Raw genomic sequence first — 21,165 nt, 5'->3', positions numbered from 1 at the left:
ATGTTTTCTTCATTTAAGGTGTATTTTTAGCCACTTCTCCTGGTTTTAAAACAAAAAAATATTTTTAAAGGTTGCACTTCATTCAAGACACTGTGATGTCAGTGTATGTAAATGAATGTTTCCTGTTTTATGCATTTTACTTATTTAGTAATTACGCTTGTCATTGAAGTCTAGAATATCAGCAGAAGGAGAAACTGCTGCTTTTTGGTGCAGTAAATTGTCGTATGGTGTGCTTCTGAGTACGGGGCGAGTGATGGAATTGTTGAAACACGAATATATTTTAATATATTTAAGAATCTGTACATTCGTATGATTTTGTTCTTGTTTCAGGTGACCTATGCCATCTTCTTACAGAAGGAAATTTTCACTTTGGACTCTCCTGAGCAGCTGAAAGGAGAAACGTTACCCTGAGACTGAAGCAATAAAAACACTTCTCTGCAGAACCGTATGATTGAAAATGCAGTCCAGCCCTCCTCTGCTGCCAGACATGCTTCTGTGCTCCTGCCCCGCTTACCTGTTGTTGCAGTAATACTGATGGATCGTAGAAGAGAGGCAGAAATGGAGTTACGGAGATCCTCCAGCCCTGGCAAGCTAAGCAAGAACGATATGGATGCTGACAAGACCATGTGCCACAGCTGTTGCATCTGCGGTAAAAGTTTTCCTTTTCAGAGCTCCCTGTCACAACACATGAGGAAGCACACGGGTGAGAAGCCCTACAAATGCCCTTACTGTGATCATAGAGCTTCCCAAAAGGGCAACCTGAAGATTCACATCCGTAGTCACAGGACAGGCACTTTAAGTCAGGGACATGAGGTGGAGATGGGAGAGGCACAGCTGGGGGAGATGGGCGTTTCAGAGGGCCTTGGCGGGTGCACCAGCCCCACTAAAAGTACATCTGCCTGCAACAAGATCTTGAATGGTACTGCTCAGGTCGATAGCAGCAAGATCTTGTTGAGAAGCAGCAAGAAGGAGGTCACAGAGACGGCGCCAGCCGAGGAGGATAGCAAGCTGACCTCTTACCAGTGCACCTTCTGCAAAAACAAATTTGAAAGGAAGAAGGACCTGGAGCAGCATCTGCACCAGGTCCACAAACCGTTCAAGTGCAGGTTGTGCAGCTACATGACCTTGAGGGAGGAGACGCTGTTAAACCACATAGAGAAGGACCATATAACAGCTCAGGTCCCCAATGGGGAGGCCTACACTGAGAACTGCAAGAGCGAGCTGAGTGCAGGCGAGTTTCCATGCGAAGTCTGCGGTCAGGCCTTTAGTCAAACCTGGTTCCTGAAAGCTCACATGAAAAAGCATAGGGGCTCATTTGATCACGGATGCCATATTTGTGGCAGGAGATTCAAAGAGCCCTGGTTTCTCAAAAACCACATGAAGTCGCATGGCCCCAGGTCTGGGAGCAAAAACAAACCAAAAAATGATTTGGAGCTCATAGCCACTATCAATGACGTGATACAAGAGGAGACAATTGTGACAGGCCTATCTCTGTATGAAGTTTGTACCAAGTGTGGAAATCTGTTTACAAATATGGAAAGCCTGAAAGCGCATAATGTTGTTCACTACCGGGTGCAGCCGGGCAGCACCGGGGATAAAGCTGAGGGCTTGACCGATGGGAGCCTGAGCTCCTCGGTAACGAAGCAGTTTTTCTTGCAGTGTCTCAATCTACGGCCATCTGTAGCACTGGATAGAGTTACAAGAGGGCAACCTGGGAAAAGAGTAGCCGAGCTGGATCCGGTCAGTAGCTACCAAGCTTGGCAGCTGGCCACCAAAGGAAAAGTGGTGGAGCCCTCGGAGTATGTGAAGTATGTGGGATGGGATGAGGCCCTGGCAGATGCGGACGTGACGTACGACAAGGATAAGAGGGAGTATATCCTTGTCAACCAGGAGAAGCGCAAGCGGGACCAGGACTCGCCCAGCAACCCCAAGAAGAAGAGCTGCACCAGTGGGCGCCCAGAGAAAACCAGCAATGCCCCGCCAGGGGAGAGCTGCCCGCTTGCCCAGGGGGATCTGGACTACCGCCCTGCCTCACGGCAGAGCCGGCGGGCCGCCCAGAACAAGTCCACCGAGTGCTTTGAGTGTGGAAAGATCTTCCGCACCTACCACCAAATGGTGCTGCACTCCCGGGTGCACCGCAAGGAGCGGAGGAGCTGCAGTGAGGGCGGGATGGCTACCCAGCCTGACCGCTACGGCTCCAGCAGTGAGGAAGGTGACTTGGGGTCCGTCAGCGGGCCTAGCACCCCTGGCTCTGCATCCGCCCCAGAGGACTCGGCCACCTCCGGCTTGGGGGAGGAGGGGGCTGAGGAGAGCTCAGAGGAGGGAGCAGCCAACCCCTTGCTAGGTAAGATCACTTCCAGCCTTTCCTTGCTAATGTTACTGGTCCCTGTGTCTCCTGGTGTGGGACACAGCAATGAGCAGGTGAAGAAATATGTGAAAGCATGTGAGAGGTTTAAAGGCAGTGTGGATGGGGTCTTTTGCCTCCTGCTCGTCTCAGCATGGTGGCTCGTTTCTGATGCAGGTAATAAAGTGAGATCAGGTGATGTCTTCATAATATGCCAGTGAAGGACACCTGAGAAGTATCTTAGTTGCCTATAGCAACACTGTAGGGTAGGGTAGTGTTTTCCCTGGATATCCTGGGGGCTGTTCTTCCTCAGTTCATGGGTACCCTGTGCAGTGTTCTGCCTGCAGTGTACAGGTGTAGCAGGGTCACAGCCTGTGTAATCTAGGCCCAAAGCACATAAACTTGTTAATCGCCAACATGAGAGGAGTCTCTCTCCTCTTCTCTGCTTCACTTCCCAAATTGTGTTTATAACTCCAAAGGCTATAATTAATCTCTCTGGATTAAAGCGGTCCTTTGAGCCCAATGCTACTAAATGGAACAAATTATTCTCCAAATAGCAGCAAAGTAAATATTTAAAAGAACGCCATTAAGCACTTTTGTATCTTCTTTTTTTTTTTTTAATCTTTTATTTTTGTTGTTCACCATGCTTTGTTTATAATACCCTTTTAGAAATGTGAGATTAACCATTCTTTCTTTGCTAGCCCTTCTGCTGGTTTTTGTTTGGTTTCTGTTTGGTGAACAATAATGCCTTCCTCTCATTTTCATTCCTTTTGTTGTGAAGAACGTAGTTATCTATAGAGTTAAACTCATTTTCAAGACCATCGTGGATGAAGTAATCTGCACCATTGTAAAAGAGGGTGGGTTTATTCAATTACCTTGTTCTTTCAGGATATTATGTATGTTGCCCTTTTTCCTGGCTTCAGACCCTGCAGCAACAAAACGACTTTTTCCAGAATTGTGTATTGTTACATGTTTTTCATAAATTTTTGAAGCAATGTGGGATACATTTATTTTGTCATTAAGTTTCTTTCATGCATGTTTCATGATTTTAGGACAACTAAAGTTATGACTGACACTGCTTGGCAATATAACTTCCAAATGTAAGGTGTAGAGGGAAGAGAGCTCCAAAGGGTTGAAATTCTAAAAAGTTAAACCCATCTTTTTGTCCTTAAACTTACAGAGACAGTCATAAACTTCATTTTGCTTTTGGATCAAGTCCCCAATGGACAAATTGAGTGCACACTAGAACAGAAAAGTAAATTAATCCAAGAGCTCCACTTTTTTTTTTTTTTTATGCTTTCTTGCCCTTTCTGTAAACAACTCCAGAAAGTCCTAGCAAAAAGCTGACAAATACTTTCAGTATAATTACTTGCTCATTTAAAAGACTCAGACTTTGGCTTTTCCATCTGCAGTTGGATTCTTGAACACTAAAACAAAGTTCCTTATGTGAGTGTGCATAGTTATTTTGTGAAAATCCATCAGCTGCCACCTGAAACACTTCGGTACAGTTGACACAAGATGCGGCAATAAAACTGTAGCTTTGTCTAGAGTTAAGTAGGGTGCCATGTTTTACAGCTGTAATGTTCAGTGCCCTTATCAAAACAGCTGTGATGTAAAACCATCTCTCTGGAGATGGGGTGAAAACACCATAACACTTTTTCGCATTATGTTCAAATAGGAAAACTGTTTTTACACACTTTCCATATTAAACACTTTATTTATAGCAAGAAGAGTTGTCTCATATCTTTGCTTGTTCTGGTTCTTGCTTCAACTCAAGCTTTGAGCCCTTGTTGCAGGAGTGAAAGGGAAGAATTAGAGTCACACAGCAGTTTCCTCTCAGGAATTAAAGTTACTGGGTTAACTGTTGTTACTAGCCAACACCTGAAAACTTGTTTCTGTGGATATCAAATTGGTCCTCATCTTCTTTAACTGTAAAGAAGCAGCAAACTAATGGGCCTAAATAAAGGTGCATCTTTGAAATGGGATTTGTTTGCAGTGATGGGTGAGGAGGGTGGCTGCTTCACTTTATCTTTGCTAACATCACAGGTGAAGAGCTATCAGGTGCTTAATTGGCTAATAAGAAATGTTTTAATCCAAGAAGAATATTACCCTTGCTCTTTAGTAGAGTTTATTTAACTCAAATCACTGCCTCAATGAAGTGAATTTTTTTTTACAGGTGACAAAGATTTTTTTTTGATTTTGAAAGAAAGGTGGAGAGGTTTTTTGGGGGTTTTTTGTTACTTTGTTTAGAGGACGTTTCATAGGTCAGTGTTCAGGACTTAAGTTTCTCAGTTGTCTCTTTTTGATATGCACATTTACTGTCACGGCCCTTATATTGTGTTCTGCCTCAGGGTGTTTTCAATAGTACATTTCTGCTGAAGTGCCCTTCTGTCCAGCAAGCTGTAGAATTAGTTTTAATCTCAAAATTTTAAACTCAAGAGGCTTTCTTTCCCTCCCCTGTGAACAGTAATTTAAGGTGTAAGGAATATAGGCCAAATTCTGCCCTCATGTATGTGCCTGTTAAAATCAGGTGTTCTGGTATGGCCTTGAAGCACATTTTGTCCTAGAAGTGCTGTAGTTTGCTATCCTTTTCTGCAGCTTTTTTTAGTTATTCTTCCAGGTGAAGCTCTTCCATCAAGAGCAGCTCTCCAGCCCCATGGACAGCCTCCCTCCCCAGTGGAGGCAGGCAAGCAGTGCTCTTGGTTCCTGTTCCTGAAATTATTTCTGCGGTATTATTTTTACTCAGGCTGTGGTCAGGAAAATCTTGTGCTATTCATAAGGTTATATAGTATCTGTTGGGTTTTTTTTCACTTTCCTATCTTTAATGTTTTTTCCCCCTTTGACGCATTACTATGTTATCCTGTGTCAGAAAAAGGCCTTGAGACTGCCAAGTATTGAATGCTGTGGCCTTGACACAGCTGAAAGTACTTCTTTGTGCCTTTAATTCTTAATAATCTGAGCAGTCCTGTTGACGCACAGTGTCTTGCAACAGGGAAGCTGGCAGTGGACCTGTATGGTCCTGGGCCAACAGGTGTTGAGGCTGAGGGTGACAGGGACTGTGAAGTACTGGTAGGGCTTACTGGGAGAAGAGCAAGAACTGCACCTTGCATGTGAAATGGGGTTTAAAGCCCCCAGGGTAGGCACTTCTTTTTTCCTAACACATCTGCCTTTGGGGAGTAACATCATGATTTCTCAGGCACAAGGGAGGGGGATGGGGGGAACATAGTATTTGCAAACCCAGTTTATCAACTGCCGGGGATAAGACTACAAAGTGTATTTCATCTGATTGGAAGGAGAGTAAAAATGTGTTTTCTAGAGTTTTCTAGAATTAGATGTAGTATACTGTGTGATACCTGTCATGCAAAGATCATGCAAGAAGTAGGTGTGCTTTGCATGACAGCCATGTGGGAAGAGGTGACTCAAAGCACATTTGCTTTGTTGACAGCAGACTTTGAATATTTTTGATATCTTCCTGCCCCAGCTGAGTCTTTGTTTTTATTTATCATTCAAGCCACTACCCAACTGTATCTGAATTTTCTCTGAGTTGCATCCAAAGCTGTCTGAACCATCCAAAGTTGTCTTCTCCAACTTGAGATTGTTGATTGGGCTTTTTTGTGATTTTTATTTTTCCCTAAAAAGAGCCACAGAGCTATGACTGAGAGAGTAGAGAGGGATTATGTATGTGTTGATAAAAGTGAAGGGAAAACACCATTTTTATAATCTTTCAGCTTCTCGGCTGAAATGTAGTTTTAGATATGTCAGTGAATTTGGTGTTTAGTATTTTTAAGGCGTGAGCCTCTTCATTGCCATGGTGTGTTTAGCAGTGAAGGTGTTACAGTTTGTTACATTAGGCTCTATGAACTATTTCCGTCCTGCAGTGAAGAAGGAAGTATAATTTTTGAGGCTGTTACTGCTGTTGGTAGGTGGGAAGATGAAGAAAAGAAGTGAAAACAATTTTAATACCTCTTGGTGCTCAGCAGACTTAGTAAAAGCACAGACTTGTCTTAGCCCAGTCAGTAAGGGAGTGCCATAAAGGTGGTACTACTTCTTGCATGTAAGTGTCAGACTGGTGTGGAAGTAAATGTTAAAAGTAATCTAAGAAGGGAAAAAAAAACAAAAGAAAAAGAGTGTGACATAGGAAGGAAGGAGAGGTATGCTGCTCCTAGCCTGACCTTGTTGGGGAAGGACATCAGGGAAAGGGGAGGATGTTGCACCTCAGAATGCTGCTTCCAGGGAAAACCATCTTGTCCATTTTCTTTTTTGTTATTTCCTGCCTCTTCTCTCCCTTCTCCTTGCCTTTCTTTCTGCTTTCGTCAGACTCCTCTGAATTTTTGAAATGCTTCAAGGCGAGGCCGATTCACTCATACTGCACACATGCTGTTTTTATTACACTGGCTAATGCAGGAAGGGGCTGATTGTGAGTGAGGACTGTTGTGCTGGGCCCTGTACCATCACTGCTTTCAGCCCAAGAAGCTCGTGGGTGGACACAAGTTGCTATACTGCACAGAATATAAAAAAAACCCCAACAATGAATACAAAACAGTGGTGCGTGGCTGTACTTGGTTGGAAGTTACTGGTGGCATGGTGGGACTTGCTCAGGAACGTGAATGCTGTGAAGGGGCAAGACAAGAGGTGGGAGTAAGGTGCAGGGGGGAGAGAAAGGACAATTGGAAGCTAGAGAGAAGCAGGACCTTGTTGAAAGGAGCTGTGCTGTGCAGTGAGGTTTCAAAGAGGATGGGAGCTGAAGATAGGTGTGGAATGGCACTGGGTTTCAAACCCTCCAAGGCAGTGCCAGCATGCTGGGTAGGTCAGGAAGGAGAGTAGGAGAGATTTGTGAAGCATAAATTTGGACTTTGTTTTGCTGAGATATAAATTATAACAAATCCAAGACCTGGAACTTTAATGGAAAGTGCATAATTTCAAAAGTCTTTTTATTTAAAATAATTTAAAAGTAAAAATCGCCTGGATTTGCTTTAATATTTTAGTAAAGTGGCAAGGCTGTAATTTTGAGGAGGAAGGGAACAGTAAGAATAAAACAGTATAAACAAATTAAATCAGAAAAATAAAAATGTACAGTAATTCCAGAGAACAGAAAAAGATAGTCCTAGGAGATGTTTTCTGTTGCTAACATAAGTGCATGAAACAGCTGCCAATATGCAGTACCAGGACTTCATTGTTCTTACATGAAAAAATGTGCAAGGGAAGTTCTCTCTACTGTTTGAAAATCAAACATTTTTACTATATATCTTGAATAATCACACTTTAAATACTTCTCATGCCAGACTCTATAAATCCCACAGTGTTGTTCCACTGAAGGCAGTGCTCTTTGGGCATTTTATGCCAAATGATATCTTGTTCTATATATACAGTCTTAAGTATGTTTAAGTTATTTAACATATTTGGTTTGCTGAAGGAGCATATAATGAATTGGACAATGTTTTGGTGCTGGACGATTGGTAACTATTGCCCCAGGCTTCCAAGAAGTGAGTTAGTTTCAAGAAGGAACAGTGTCTTAGAACTGAAGACAAAAGTGTTATGCTGTGATTACACATTCACCAGTTAATTTTGGCATTGCTGAGGAGTGGTTGTTGGAATATAAAACCCCATCAACTGTACAAGCCTAACTGATTGTTTTGATTGTTAATGCCAGTGAGATCAATGAAACTCTGGGACTTCAAAATACAGCAAATTGATGATTCAGATTATAGGGGAATCTGGGCAGAGGCAAGGACCCTGTGCCAGCAGTAAGATCCATTAGATGTTGTTTGGGACTTTGCAAGGTTCCAGCTGTGCCTTAAAGCAAATTTGGTGGATCAGGACTACATCAATTACCAGTTTGAACACATCTAATAATACCATTGAGAAATTTCTCTTCTTGCCTTAGTCCAATCCTGATGGCACGTTAGCAAAGCCACGTGCAGTGTGGTACTTTCTCGTGATCTGAAGTTTCTCTGCAAAGCACTGCAGCTTGAAGCATCATTTTTCACCAGTACAGGCCTGTGTGTATCTCCACAGCAGCACTTACCTCTTTCCTACCCTTTGGACTCTTGTACACTCTTCAGGGTTGCAGAGGATATCTCCTGTGTGAGTATATATTTACCTGTGGTGCTGCTATCAGCGATAGTTTTTGCTTTTATTTCTCTTTAACTGTGGGTTGATGTGAATGGGAAGAACTACTGAGGAAACAGAGCAAAATAGAAATTAAGCTGATTGTCCCAAGAAAATGAATAACAAGAAAAATTCTGGCAGCCAGAATCATTCCAGTGTGTATCAAGAGGAGAGGAATAGAGAAAAGTCACAGGTATGGTTAAAACCTTCCTTGGCAGGGTACCTCACACACATGAAGTTGCCTGCCCCTTCTGTATTTTAGGCTTGTGATGGGAGCTGTGTTTTAAGAAACTCATGCAAAAAGTTTTTTACTGGAATGGGGCAGGAGTGCTTTGGGATACTAAAGTCTGTACCCTTTAATGCTGTACATTACCCTGACATCATACCAACTAAGGAAGGTTTAACAAATGCCCTGTAGACATCTTGGGTAAATTCCACTGTATTCCTGATTACCACACTTTGTTCTGTGTTACTAGGTCGTGTTTTACTTAGTCGCATGTAATGTGGGTGGCCAGCAAGACTATTAAACAATAATAATTCAAGTTCTTCTCGAAATGGAGCAGAGGGATGAGGAACAGATAACACACAGCTCAAGTCAGAACTAAGGATCGCTGGCTGAGCTTGAGATGCTTCAGTAGATTAATGACTTCTCACAATAGAGGTTGCCTTTGTGGTGGCTCAGAGACAACTTCTTTTGCAGCATTTTGAAATTATTAGTCCAAGCGTTGCGCTGCTTTTATTCCTTGCAAACGTTTCAGTGGGGGTCTTGTTTAAGTACTGAAGAACTTCATTCATGTCAAAGATACTTCTACTGTATTTAGCTTTAATTGTTAGTGTTCCTTTTTTGCAGGTTACCATATACAGTAACAAGAGACACAGTTAGACAGGTGTGTTGTTTAGGTAGTTTATTGTAGCTGTAGTTGTGTGATACGAGCAACCAAAAACATAGCTCAGCTTGGAAGAAAATTTGTACCAGATGCTAAGGGAGAGATAGGTTTACCCAGCCTTTATTTTATCTGTTAGGAAACAAGGAAGCAAATGTGGTTTCTTAAAGGTAGGTGATAGTAGGATAAACCTTGCCCTGAAGCATATGTAAGATGTCCAAGATGAGTTTTTCATGCTGCTACTTCCACAGTTTTTAGAAATGTTGTCCAAAGAGCTGCTTCAAAGGATTGCTTGTGTCTTCATTTAAAAGTCCTTCCTGAGTCATCATTCTCCATTCCATGCTTACCATACATTGGCATTTAAAAAAAAAATATTTCCAAGAATGTGGAAAGCTATTAGCCATCTTGATTTCAGTTTGTGCATACAAAAATGCCCCTTTTTGTTTAAGTCAGTTGCACAGGGGTTCCAGTTTTCATAGTAGGCTTTTAGCTCTTCTTCAGCAAGTGTTGTAAATGTCTGCATATAGGGATGTGCAGTTGGAAATCCAGCTGCATAGAAACTCAGCTTTGACAAAACCCTCACTTCTTGACACCTACCCTGGCCTTGCTGCCTTGTAAAAGTCAGTTTAACATCTCTGGTAATTCTTAATACTGGATGTTTCTATTACATGTAAAATACTGCTTTGTGACATATATGGTCATAAGATCTCATTGTGTAGTGCTTTTATTTTCGAGGAGTTTCTGATCAGAGAGCAAGGACTCCCTTCCCCCGGCTAGTAAAGCAAGATTCAGGAATGAAAAGTGAAATGGAAATGTTTTTAATCTGATTCCCAAATATTTCAGTAGTGCCATGACTCTGTTCAGTGGGATTATACTGATCTGTAAATGGCTGCTAACGAGGGGCTTGTTTAAATGCCTTTAATGTTAAATCTTTTTGCTGTTCTTAACATTATGGTTCACAGTTTGCCTTCATCAGTCTTAAACTGAGTCAGGTTTTCTTTGTTAATGCATTAGGTTTGACAATAGATGCTCTCGGTGGATGTGGTGGATTAAATTCCGTGGGAGCTCAAACATGAGTGAGTTCCAGCACTGTACAGGTTTTAGAAGTAATGCGTGGTTTGGCCTAGCATTGGTAGATAATATGTTTTCTGCAGGTGCATTTTACAAATACAAGTTTTACTATGTCTCACTTGACTTCACTTTATTACTTTTTAACCCAGTAGTCTTGTTCAAGCACTGGATTGCTTTACAGTGAATGGGCAAGACTGTAGAAGTCAAGAGCAGCTTAGCTGCAGTTAAGGGAACCCTTTACAATGGGAGGATCAATAACTTTTTCTTATTCTCAGTTTTCTTTTGACTGCCTGCAAGATTTATCAGCATCAAGTCTGTATGTTTTTATGGAGGTGAAAAACATATAGTGAATTTTATTGAAACTATGGAGAAAAACTTCTGAGTTTTTCATTATAATTTTCAGTGAATCTCTTGAATGAGACTTTTGGATCTTTGTACTTGGTGTGTGATTGCTATGCCCTATTTTGTGACTGATATCTAGACATTATTTCCAGTGACCTGAATGGATTTGTAAATGTGTAAGGAACTTACTTTCATAGTGAATTTGTTTTCCTTGTTTATAGACAGCATGGGTTTGAACTGGCAAATAACAGAATACTTTGGCCCTGATCCAACAAAACTTATAACTGCTGGCTTGATTTTAAGCGTACAAGCAGTCAGATTGGAATCATTGTTAATTGCTTTGTTGAACCACTTGGCCACTAATGGCTTGAGGTTAGAGAAGAATAGAGAAATCTTTCTTTTCTGTAATCAGTGCCAGTATAAATTGCATATCCTGAAATGTATCATAGCATGCAGACTTTACAGGGTATAAGACTAGGGGAGAAGCAAGTCTCAGAATTGTCTTTTGTGGATACTCTTTTAATGGATTTGGTTACACTTTAGTGGTGGTGAGGGCAAAAATCCAACCCTTCATCCTTTTAAAGTGCAGAATCTCTATTGAGAAAGTGTCCATGTGAAAGAAAAAAGTGCTCTCTCGATTGATGATATTGTAACTTGGATACAGCTGCTTACTTAACGTGGATTTAGAGCATGAGATACTCTTCCTTGTACAGGACCCACGGGGGAAGATTTGCCCTCCTACTTTTAGAACTTTATTTTCCAGATTGGTAATCTCAAACCTCAGTTATTACTTCATTATCTCTGTTACTTCAAACAACAGCAAAATAGCCATTAAAATGATTGTTTTTGTCATATCACAGATATAAAGCTGAAATTGTAGTCTTGTGTGGGAGTCAGAAGTTAGGGTTTACTCCAAGTCAGATGTTTTCTCCTTTTTTTTTTTTTAAAGGATGCAAAATCACAGATTTTATTTATTTATTTATTTAAAGACTAAATTTGGGTTTAGTTTAAAATATAAGGCATTCCCAAACCTTGTGTTTCTTTGAGATAACAAATTCATCAGGCAGTTGAAGGTATCAGTTACACCTAACAGCACTTCAGAGGTGTGTGTTATCTTAGGATAGCATATGTCTTGTGATGTCTTTTTGCTTAAATAGCATTTGAGGCAAGCTGTTGTCAGCAAAACCTAAATATTTGGGGGGAGGGGGAAAACATAACCACAAGGGAAATATATGAGTTCTTTTGGAAATGTGAACCTCAGGTCTAAAGGACTTCCCCTTTCTCTGTGAAACATTTTCTGGGTGTTTCAACAGTAGAGGTTGCACACCAGTGTAATGACGGTGAAAGACTGAGTGCAATGAATTGGGATGATAATGGGACATAAAAGACTTCATCTCTTCCCATGCCCGCTGTACCCCAAGATAGTGGAGCAGATGCTGTATTTAGTCATTGCTGTTTGCATGGTCTGCTAGGTGTCTAGCACCATTGAACCAAAGGTGCATGCAGTTTTCTGTGACTTAGCCTTTATTTGGTAGGTAGTAAAGCCTTTTTTTACTAGATAATGAAACAAACAGATCTGTCTCTTCCCTTAAAAGAGAATTCAGGAAGTACAGCTTACACTGCACATGGAACAAATTAATCCTAAACCTCTTATAATACTTTGCAGAAGTTTCTTTTCCTTGCACATGCCTGTATCCACAGGCACAACAGTTTCCCAGAAACGTTTTAACGTGTACTGTTGAAGCCTGGAGAAGCCCTAAAAAATACTCAAACACGGAATGACAAGTAAAGTTGTAACAGGAAAAAGTTAATCTTTACTTGGATTGTTCTGGGACAACAAAATGGGTGCACATAAGTTGAGGATTGCTTACTTGCTACTGTAGTGCTAAATGTGTTTTTGACAGGGAAGCCTCAATGCTGTTAATTTGTATGGAAATAGTGTTGTTCTTTTAGTAGTTTATACACACAGACATAACACATTAGTTATAATTCAAACATAATCACTTTATTTTGCAAATGAAGTTATTAGAGTTTTTTATCTTTGGTGTTATCAGTATGCAAGTGCCTAATACTAAGGCTCATAATGGAAATGAAGTGTTATTAATTCAGGATGCAGTTTTTTTGTGCAGTAAGATTTTCTACTATACTTACCTTTCCTGGTCAGTTATATTAGAGAAAGATTTTGTTAAAAAAAAAGGAAAAAAAATCTTAGAATATATTCAGTAAGTTGAAATACTGATTTCACTCAACCAAGGCATCATGGAAAGTACTCTTCATAAAGTATTTACTCAAATTCCAGTTTTGCAACTTTCTTTGAGGCCTTTGGAAACAAAAGGGAAAGAAACATGATACATAGGGAGGTGAAGGTTGGAATGGGCCGAAAACATACTGTAATTAAAAAGTCCATCAAGCTGAAAAAGGTTTGAGAAAGGAAAGGCAGAAATTTAGAAAGCATGTGAGTTTATGTAACAAGTATAGCTTAATAGATCTAAATGGGAAAGGGCTGATGTATTACTACTAGAGGTGCATCCAAATGATGTAAACAACTTCTTCTGGAAGCTCATTCATAGTTCAGCAGATTACTGCTGCTGACAGCCCTCCAGAGATTCCTGTAGTGAGGGCCATGCAAAAGCGTTGAGTCAAAAATGTGGTTTTCTGCAGTAACTGCCCTATCTGTGAATCTGCTTTCTAACATGAGCATGTTTCATCTGATGAACAGTATCAAAAGTGTCTCATAACATATAGATTGTAAGACAACCAATCTCTATATCTTTTGTAGAGGGTCTGAATTTAGGCTAAGTCCAAGTGCCATTTCATGATGTATCTAAATGTTGCTATGGGTGAATGGGGCACTCAGGCTGGTGCTGCCGAGAGCTGGGTGCTGTGGGGTGATGGATGTGACCTGGCTGGGGGTGTTTCTCTGTGATCCGGCTCGTTGTGACTGTCATGTGGTTGTGAACCAAAAGAACTGATAGAAGAGTTTGTCTTGAAGGGACTGATGTGGATTCAGGCTCTTGTCAGCTGCAAACCATAGGTGGTTTATGTAGGAGTGGCAGCAAATGGGAGCCTAAGGAGCAGCCTTGGAAAAAAGCTGAATCAGCGGCACAAGGAAGTAAGCTGGGGGTCAAAGCATGCTGTGATTGCATAAGTGATGTCATGGTGTTAGCTTACTAATGGGAGAAGGGCCATGAGGATAGCCAAGGCCTGGAGCAGCATGTGCCAGGGAGATTGGCACACTGTGGGGAGTCTTCCTATTTGGGCACAATTGGCACTTGAAAACAGAGCATTGTTTAAAGGAAGGAAATGAGTGACCATGGACAGAAAGTGGAGCACCAAGGAAGAAGGTGCTGTAGCTCAGTGTCATCCTGTTCACATTAGGGTGTGGGAGTGCATTGTGGAAGGAGGTCACACAGTGCCCCTGCCACAACCCTGCATGAGCAGGCCCAGCGCCCGAAGCCATGCATGGTGGCAGAGCAGGTAAAAGAAAAACAGGTAAAAATTTCCTTCTAGAGAACAGTGGAAACTGAAAAGAGAAGGTGTGATAACAGCAAAACATACAAATGAGAGATTTCATTTTGATACCTCACATGTTCTAGTGTTTCACCTGGCAAATCATAAGAATGACTAAATGTATCTCTTTTATCTCTTCATCTGAGTGCTTGAGTGTCAGGAGGTAATTTTTATATTTGGAGAAATGCTTTGAAAGAAAACACTGTAACTCTACATCTGTTTCACTTTCCTTGTGTGTGGGGAAAAAGTGTCATTGAATGGGAAGAGTCAGAATGATAAAGTCCTGGACTTTGAAAACATGACTCTTAAAACTGGTGTGACTGGACTTCTTAGCTTAAATGTAGCATGTCGTTTCAAAGGCACTAAAATCAGACAGATAACTTGCCCCAGATGTTTAGATTCAGTGGAGCAGTCACACATGGTGTTTTGAACAAAGTTGCGTATACCCTAGTAATGATTTTTTGTGAATAATAGTGTAATTTCAGACACCTTTCTTTGCCTGTATTTTTCACACAAATAAATTGGCACCCGTGGCAAGCACAGTGTTTGTCAAACTAGCTTCAAAATCTTAATGTGTTGTTTTCTTGAAAGTACTTGCTGTATTTCTTTAGTGAAATTAACAGCTTGTTGAGAGCTAAGGTCGCACACTGGATTCATAATCAGTTTTGCTTATACAGAATATTTTATTTTTTGCCTTTCTTTCATTTTGGGGGTGCATTTATATTAACAGAACATCCATTAACTCCTGCTGTTTATTCTTTACCCTTAAGCTACAGCCCTTTGTTGTAGCATCACAGTGTTGACCCTGGAACCAATTACTGTGCATAACAACCAGAAGATGATGAGGCTTATTCTGCAGCCATTGTTTTCCAGTAGTCTTGGTGTACATTATTCTCATAGTGCAGTAGGATAACACTGTTTAAGAACTTTGTAACACTGTCTGGCCAAAAACAACAGTAAAAGCAATAAAAAATAGGCTCCTTTGCCGATCTCTTGTTTTACAGTCCCAAGAGCGCAGCTGGGAAAACTGCAGCATTCTTCCTACATTTAGAGAGTTGGGATGTTCTCCATTAGTTTTGATGTCTGTCACTTCCCTAGAAGTTGAGTGCATGTGTAAATGTGATACAGATGTTGTATGAAAGCTTAATTATGCCTCTCTTTACTTTAAGCTGTGGTGCTGTTCTGTTTTGACCCCCACCCTCCCACTCCAAAAGGCTTTCCCTGAGAAGAGAAGGGAAACCATTTTCCCATTCTTCCCTTATTTGGGGGTTAATTATATTCTGAAATGTGACTGTACCGCAGCAAAAGCTGAGTGGGCAAAGAAGACTCTTGACAAAAAGGCAGAAGTTTTTAGGCTAGCTTAAATTTTCTGTTCTTTCTTAGAGTGTAGAAGTCCTTACCAATTTCAGCCAAAAGAAGGAATCCCATCCTGAGGTTACATTTCATCCACAAACTTGGCTTCTGAGGGAGCTTAAATCCTCATGTTTGGTTTCAGGTCGTTGACAGCTAACTCAGTTAAGTTGTCACAGGTGCAACTGTAAGCAGCTAGCAGGAACTGAAGAAACACTGGTAATCCCACTTAGGAAATCCCCTAGTAGCTTGGTGCTCACTTGAAGCAGAAGACCAGAAATTCAGTTAGAGGCAGTTAGGAAAAAAAGGAAGAAAAAAAAAATTTTGCTCATGAATCAAAATTAAGGGGATATACGCTTCTCTAGTTTCTGGGGTTACCATGTTATCACTGCTCTTCTTACAGAGTCTTCTGTATCTAAACTCCTGAAACCAGTGAAGAAATCGCTTGATTATTCTCTTAAACTAATGCCATACTGTGATTCTGGGATGCCAGATATGCAGTCAGACTGGATGAACCCGTTTATTTTTATTTTACTGTATTTATTTTTGTGTATGCCTTTGTGCCTGTTGAGTTTTCGTGCTTTCACAATCACCAGTGTAATCTTTTCCCTCTTTGTGACCCCTCGGATACAACAAAATGAAACAAACCATCCTTTCAAGATGTTGGAGACCCAACTTGTTTAAATTTTCAGATGAGAAATAACAAGAATACTCTCATAGATTTTGGGAATAAATGTCGCCTTTTTTTTTTTTTTAGTTACCTGAATCATAAGGGAATGGGATTGTCAAAATCAGCTTCTAAGCTAACATGGTTTGTAACTTATGTTTGTGGAAGAAAATTAATTGACCAAATCTGAAACAATTTTGGTGTTCGTTATTTTTAGTTGTTTTTTTTTTTCCCCAGAAGGGGAGCTTCCTGTCTCTTTCTAGAAAAATTGTCAGCTTTCCTGGGAAGGAAGAAGTGTGTGAAATGCACTATTTCATATGTCACTGTAAAGAAAAGAAAATAGCAAACTTATCTCGTACATCAGCTCTGTTGGTCAAAAATACTATTTTTCTTTTCTTTTCATTGGTTCTCTTAAGGACACTGCTTCCATTTTCACAGAATTATATATGTGATTTTTTTCTATTAGAAGGAGGCAGAGTGACAATGTCACAGAGTCGTTTTGGAGTGGAAACCTTGGCAAAGTTCCCAAGGGAAAAGTAAAAGAAAACTTTAAACAGGGATCAAAACAGAGAATTAACGAGTAGATAATAGTATATCTTGAAAAGTGTTAATGACCAAAGTCTTCCAGCAGGATTTCCCACTGCGTGTTACCATTTTCAAATGTACAGCTGTGTCTAATTATCTAAAGCTGGTGTACAATGCAATTAATGCAGTGCATCTGAAGAGCCAGGTAACAGGGCAGCTGACCACATATGTGAACAAATAAACCAATGTGTGTGCAATCTGTGCATGCAAATGCGTGAGGAGTAGATTCAGATGTTTGCAAACCTTTGCAGGCCCAGCTTGTGGGCCAGTGTCATCCCCTGCCCTCAGTATGGACATAGATACATGGAAGTCAAGTGAGAAAACAGCAGAGAGAAAGCCAGTTAGTCAGGAGCATAGTGTTTAAAGTTCAGGGAAAACATTCCTAAATTCAGTTTCAAGCCATAAATAAAAATAATCCAGCAAATAGTTACTGCAAAAATAGATGCAATCTGACTTTTTAAAATTTCTGAACAGCTGATATCATGACCCTGTATTCTTTGTTATTTATGGAAATGTGTTACTTGCCAGACTGTGAAAATGGCTGCCTGCTTGTATATATATTATTCTTTAATTGCTTATAAGCCAGCAGCTGCATTTTCACTAAAAGCTTAATAAAAGTATGAAAGATGGAAAAGACAACATCTCTTTATTAATAGCTAGATATGAAATTATTCCAGTACTTTAAACTTTCAAATCATTTGTGTGAGACAAAAAGACTGGAAAAGCTTTCCCAAATAAATGACTGTCATCAAAGCTTCTTTCCATATAAGGTTCGTATTTCAGATCCAAGACTAACTAAAAAGAACAGAAATACATGATCATCACATATTAATAAATTATCCCATCTAATTGTGCAATAATTTTACTAGGCTTTCTTTAAAGTGCAATTAGTTATTTTCCTAAATTATGAAATTCATTTGAGCTTTAGATCTTGTATTTTGCTCAGATGTTGTAAGGCAAAGCCAATTTTCATAACTGATTTACTGAATGTTGCTGTTTGTATTTGCCTGTCCATGTCAAATATTGTATGGGCCTTTTGACTTTTTAACTAGCTAAGAAATTATGTGGAAGAAACAGAGTTAAATTAGTGATAAATTACTTGTGTGCAGTCAAATCTATTTCCCTCTTTGTCTTTCTTTCACCTCACCCTGCCACCATAGCAAAGGCTGTACCAATTCAGCTGTAAATTTCTTAGCGAAAACTGTTCAACTTCCCTGTTGCCAAAATGATGTTTCAAACCGAACTCACCCATTTGCCTGTAAGTCTGTATCCGTAAGCCTCGGGAGTGGAACAGCTGAAAGGCTGACCCATCAAAAGCAATGACTGTCTGTATGTGTGCAAGGTGTCTGCAGCCTGACCACTACACACAAGCTGTTATACAAGAGCTTGGTCTGAGAAAAATATTTTAAAGGGAAGGTGGGAGTGGGATTGAGCTTTACTGTTTACAGAAAGCATGAGGGGAGAGGCTCTACTGTAATGTTCAGGCAGGATATTAATTAGTTTCTGGTCGAAAAGTGGCACCAGTGAGTTGGTGGAAAAGATGAGTTGTATGTTGTAAGAAGTCAAATACAAAACCAGTATTACTGTTCTTGGAGTCTAAAAGTCCAAAGTATGCAGGCTCCAAAACTGAGTCAAAATAAACAAAATTTATCTCCTGGTAGGAAGAGGTGGAGATTTGAACAAAGCCTTCTTCAGGTTGGTTTCCTAACAGTTGGAGAGAGGATGGCTTTTGGCAGGGAAAGTTTGAGTTTGTCAAAAAGACTGTAGCATTTTTTTGCTTCTGTCGGACAGAAGCCTAAGAACTGTGCTGTCTACAGAATGTGTACTACTAATTTGCCAAAGCCCAAACAGGTTTTTTGACAATCCTTATGCTTCCAGTATACCCTGGCCTGCCTTATATGCAAAGAGAGTGCCTTAAGGCTGGTGTCTAGACAGAGCCTTGTGTTTCAGCAAAGGGAATTAAAAGCAGGCTCTGATATCCCTAAATTTGCAGAGAAAGCTGTATTTTGTCTACCTGCCTCTCGTATTTATTGGAAAAAATGTTACATTTTTATTGGTTCCTAGGATGTGCAAAGGTAAGGAGGCATTTCAGGTGTTGCTTCTCAAAGGATGTAACTATACTGAACTGCTGCTGTAAAGATTAAAAAGTGGGGCTGCTGTTCGTAGGCAATCCTATTCCATGTCTCGGGCATCATTGTAGTAAAGGATTATTCTGACATTATAAACCATACAAAGGCAGCTCAGTGAGCCTGACCTTCTTAAATCTAAGATGAAATAATGATCTGTTTTGCACCCTGCAGTATGGACTGACAGAGTCAAAATGGTGAGTCTTCAGTTCAGTTCAGTTCAGTCATGGTGAATTGTAAATAAATAAACAAGGCACTGGTTAGTAGGACTGTTTTTAGTTAGTAGATTCTTATTTGATGCATTAACCTTGCTCCAAATTTCAAAGGTGTGCTGCCATTTGCTGGAATTAATACCATCATGGAGTAAGTTACTTGGGTAATGTCTGCGTCAGGGTTAATACAGTGTAGGTCATGTTGCAGGTCTTAGTTCCTCAGGCCTCCAGTGTATTTGTAAATATAGCTATTCCTGGTTTGGTATTTACTTATTTTAAAAGTAACATGAAAACTTTGGTCCATAACAGAAAGGGTGTTTATTCTTTGATTTTAGTTCAAAGTCACTTTATCAGGAAGATATCTAGTAGATGCTCAGTGTGAAATACATAAGGGAATGTGAGGCAAATGCACTTCCCAGCCTTCAACTCAAACACCAGGCTTTTAACAGATTTAAGACTGAAACCTCAAGTTCAGATTTGGCTGATGTATTTTATTCTTGACAATAAATTGTGCAAAATAGGTATACACGAAATGCTGTTCACAAAGGGTAGTGTCTTGGGTCTCAGAAAAATTCAGTGTTTGTTTTCAGATAATCTGCATTCCCTCATAACTGCTTGCATCATTGAAAATAGTTCCCTGTAGTGCCCCTCCATCCTTCATCTGCAGTACTCTGCTCTTGGTGAACAGCAGGTTTAGAGTTTTGACTAATAGGCTGGGACTCAAATGGATAACCTCTATCAATTATTCATGACAGATCTGAGTAGCCAGTGTACAACACTGACAACATTCATACCTTTCTACTGTAATATGAACTGTAAACGATATAGTGATTGATAGACTACAGATGACCTTTGGTCATTTTTATTAATTCCTGTTGCTGAGTTCTGTAACCTGTTTTTCATTGCTTATACTATGGAGCCACTGGGTTTTTAAAAACTCCAGCTGTCCAGCTGGGAGAGGCTCTGAATTTACTGGTTTTTTCCTATTTATATTCGTTGGTCTAGTTCTCCTCCTTTTGGGGTTAGTAGTTGTATCATCAGGGATTTCAGTGGGATCACAACAGGCTTCCTGTACATATTTAGAATAGTATTAGGTGACTGAAATAAAACATGGGTGGGAGATTCTGTGCTGTGGCTGATGGTGAGTAGATGTGAGTAGAGCTATAGGTAGGTGAATTCTCAAAAAAGGCAGAGAAGAGGAGTGTTGCTTGCCCTTTGCTCAGGGACTGTTTCTGTTTGCCTGATAGATTAATACAAAAAAGCAGGTTGAAACAATAGCAGGGGTTGAGGTGTTTTGCTTCCCATCTACATGCATAAGGGAGTTCCATTGTATAATCGTAGTTTACATATCCTGTGCTGTGAAGATGCAAATTTAGCGTTACAGAATAAGCTGAAATTTTAAGAGCATTTAAATCAGTTTACTCAGGGTCCTGATGGAGAAGCGTTTTCTGAAGTCCAAAAGGAGAAAAGTGGAGTACGTAAGCACAGTAATTGGATGTTTGCTAATTCATTTGAGAAGTGCTATAGGTACAGCTCTACAGAAACGTAGTTCTGCATTTAAATGTGCTGCTTACCAGGAGTTCATAGACAGGGCCTATTTAGAAAGTCAGAGTAAAATTGAGCCAAACTTGGGAGTAATCAACACTGGCCCCGGTGCTGGAAGGCGTAAAGGGATGGAGGGGAGTCCTAGTTTGTGACATCTGAAAATAACCCAAAATTGGAAAACAAGCAAGAAATATCTCTTTCACAGGACAACCTAGATGCACACTGTGTTGCAGGCTCTGCCAGCAGAATTGTATGTGTTAGGCTTACAGCAGTGTTACCCTCCTGACCCATATAGGTCTGGTGGAAGGGACCTCTGGTGCAGGTGCAACAATGTCAGCCAAGTGGACTTTTAGCTGAGTTTTGTGTAGAGGGAAGGGGGTTAGAGGAAGGGCTATAACAACACAAATAGCAGCCTTGCCAG

The 21,165-nt window shown here is 40.4% G+C and overlaps 1 protein-coding gene and 1 long non-coding RNA gene across 3 annotated transcripts in view; one reads left to right on the top strand and one right to left on the bottom strand.

Annotated features, from left to right (window-relative positions):
• ZNF516 (zinc finger protein 516) overlaps window positions 1-21,165 on the top strand; it is a 98,137-nt gene that overhangs the window by 41,917 nt on the left and 35,055 nt on the right. For both annotated transcript variants that reach the window (XR_010431291.1, XM_064658231.1), the window contains exon 2: window positions 331-2,344. Coding sequence is in view for 1 of the 2 variants with exons in the window: in XM_064658231.1 (XP_064514301.1) it covers window positions 448-2,344 (1,897 nt within the window). In the remaining variant the exon portion in view is untranslated. The remainder of the gene's footprint in view (window positions 1-330; window positions 2,345-21,165) is intronic.
• LOC135415849 (uncharacterized) lies at window positions 255-2,191 on the bottom strand. Its single transcript, XR_010431300.1, has 3 exons — window positions 2,107-2,191; window positions 515-675; window positions 255-387 (listed from the first exon to the last, which is right to left on the bottom strand). It is a non-coding gene; the product is annotated as an uncharacterized LOC135415849 (long non-coding RNA).

Source organism: Pseudopipra pipra, chromosome 1 (assembly GCF_036250125.1).
Source record: "Pseudopipra pipra isolate bDixPip1 chromosome 1, bDixPip1.hap1, whole genome shotgun sequence".
NCBI lineage: Eukaryota > Metazoa > Chordata > Aves > Passeriformes > Pipridae > Pseudopipra > Pseudopipra pipra.
The sequence above is the reverse complement of the archived record's forward strand: the minus strand, read 5'-3'. Positions and strand labels throughout refer to the sequence as shown.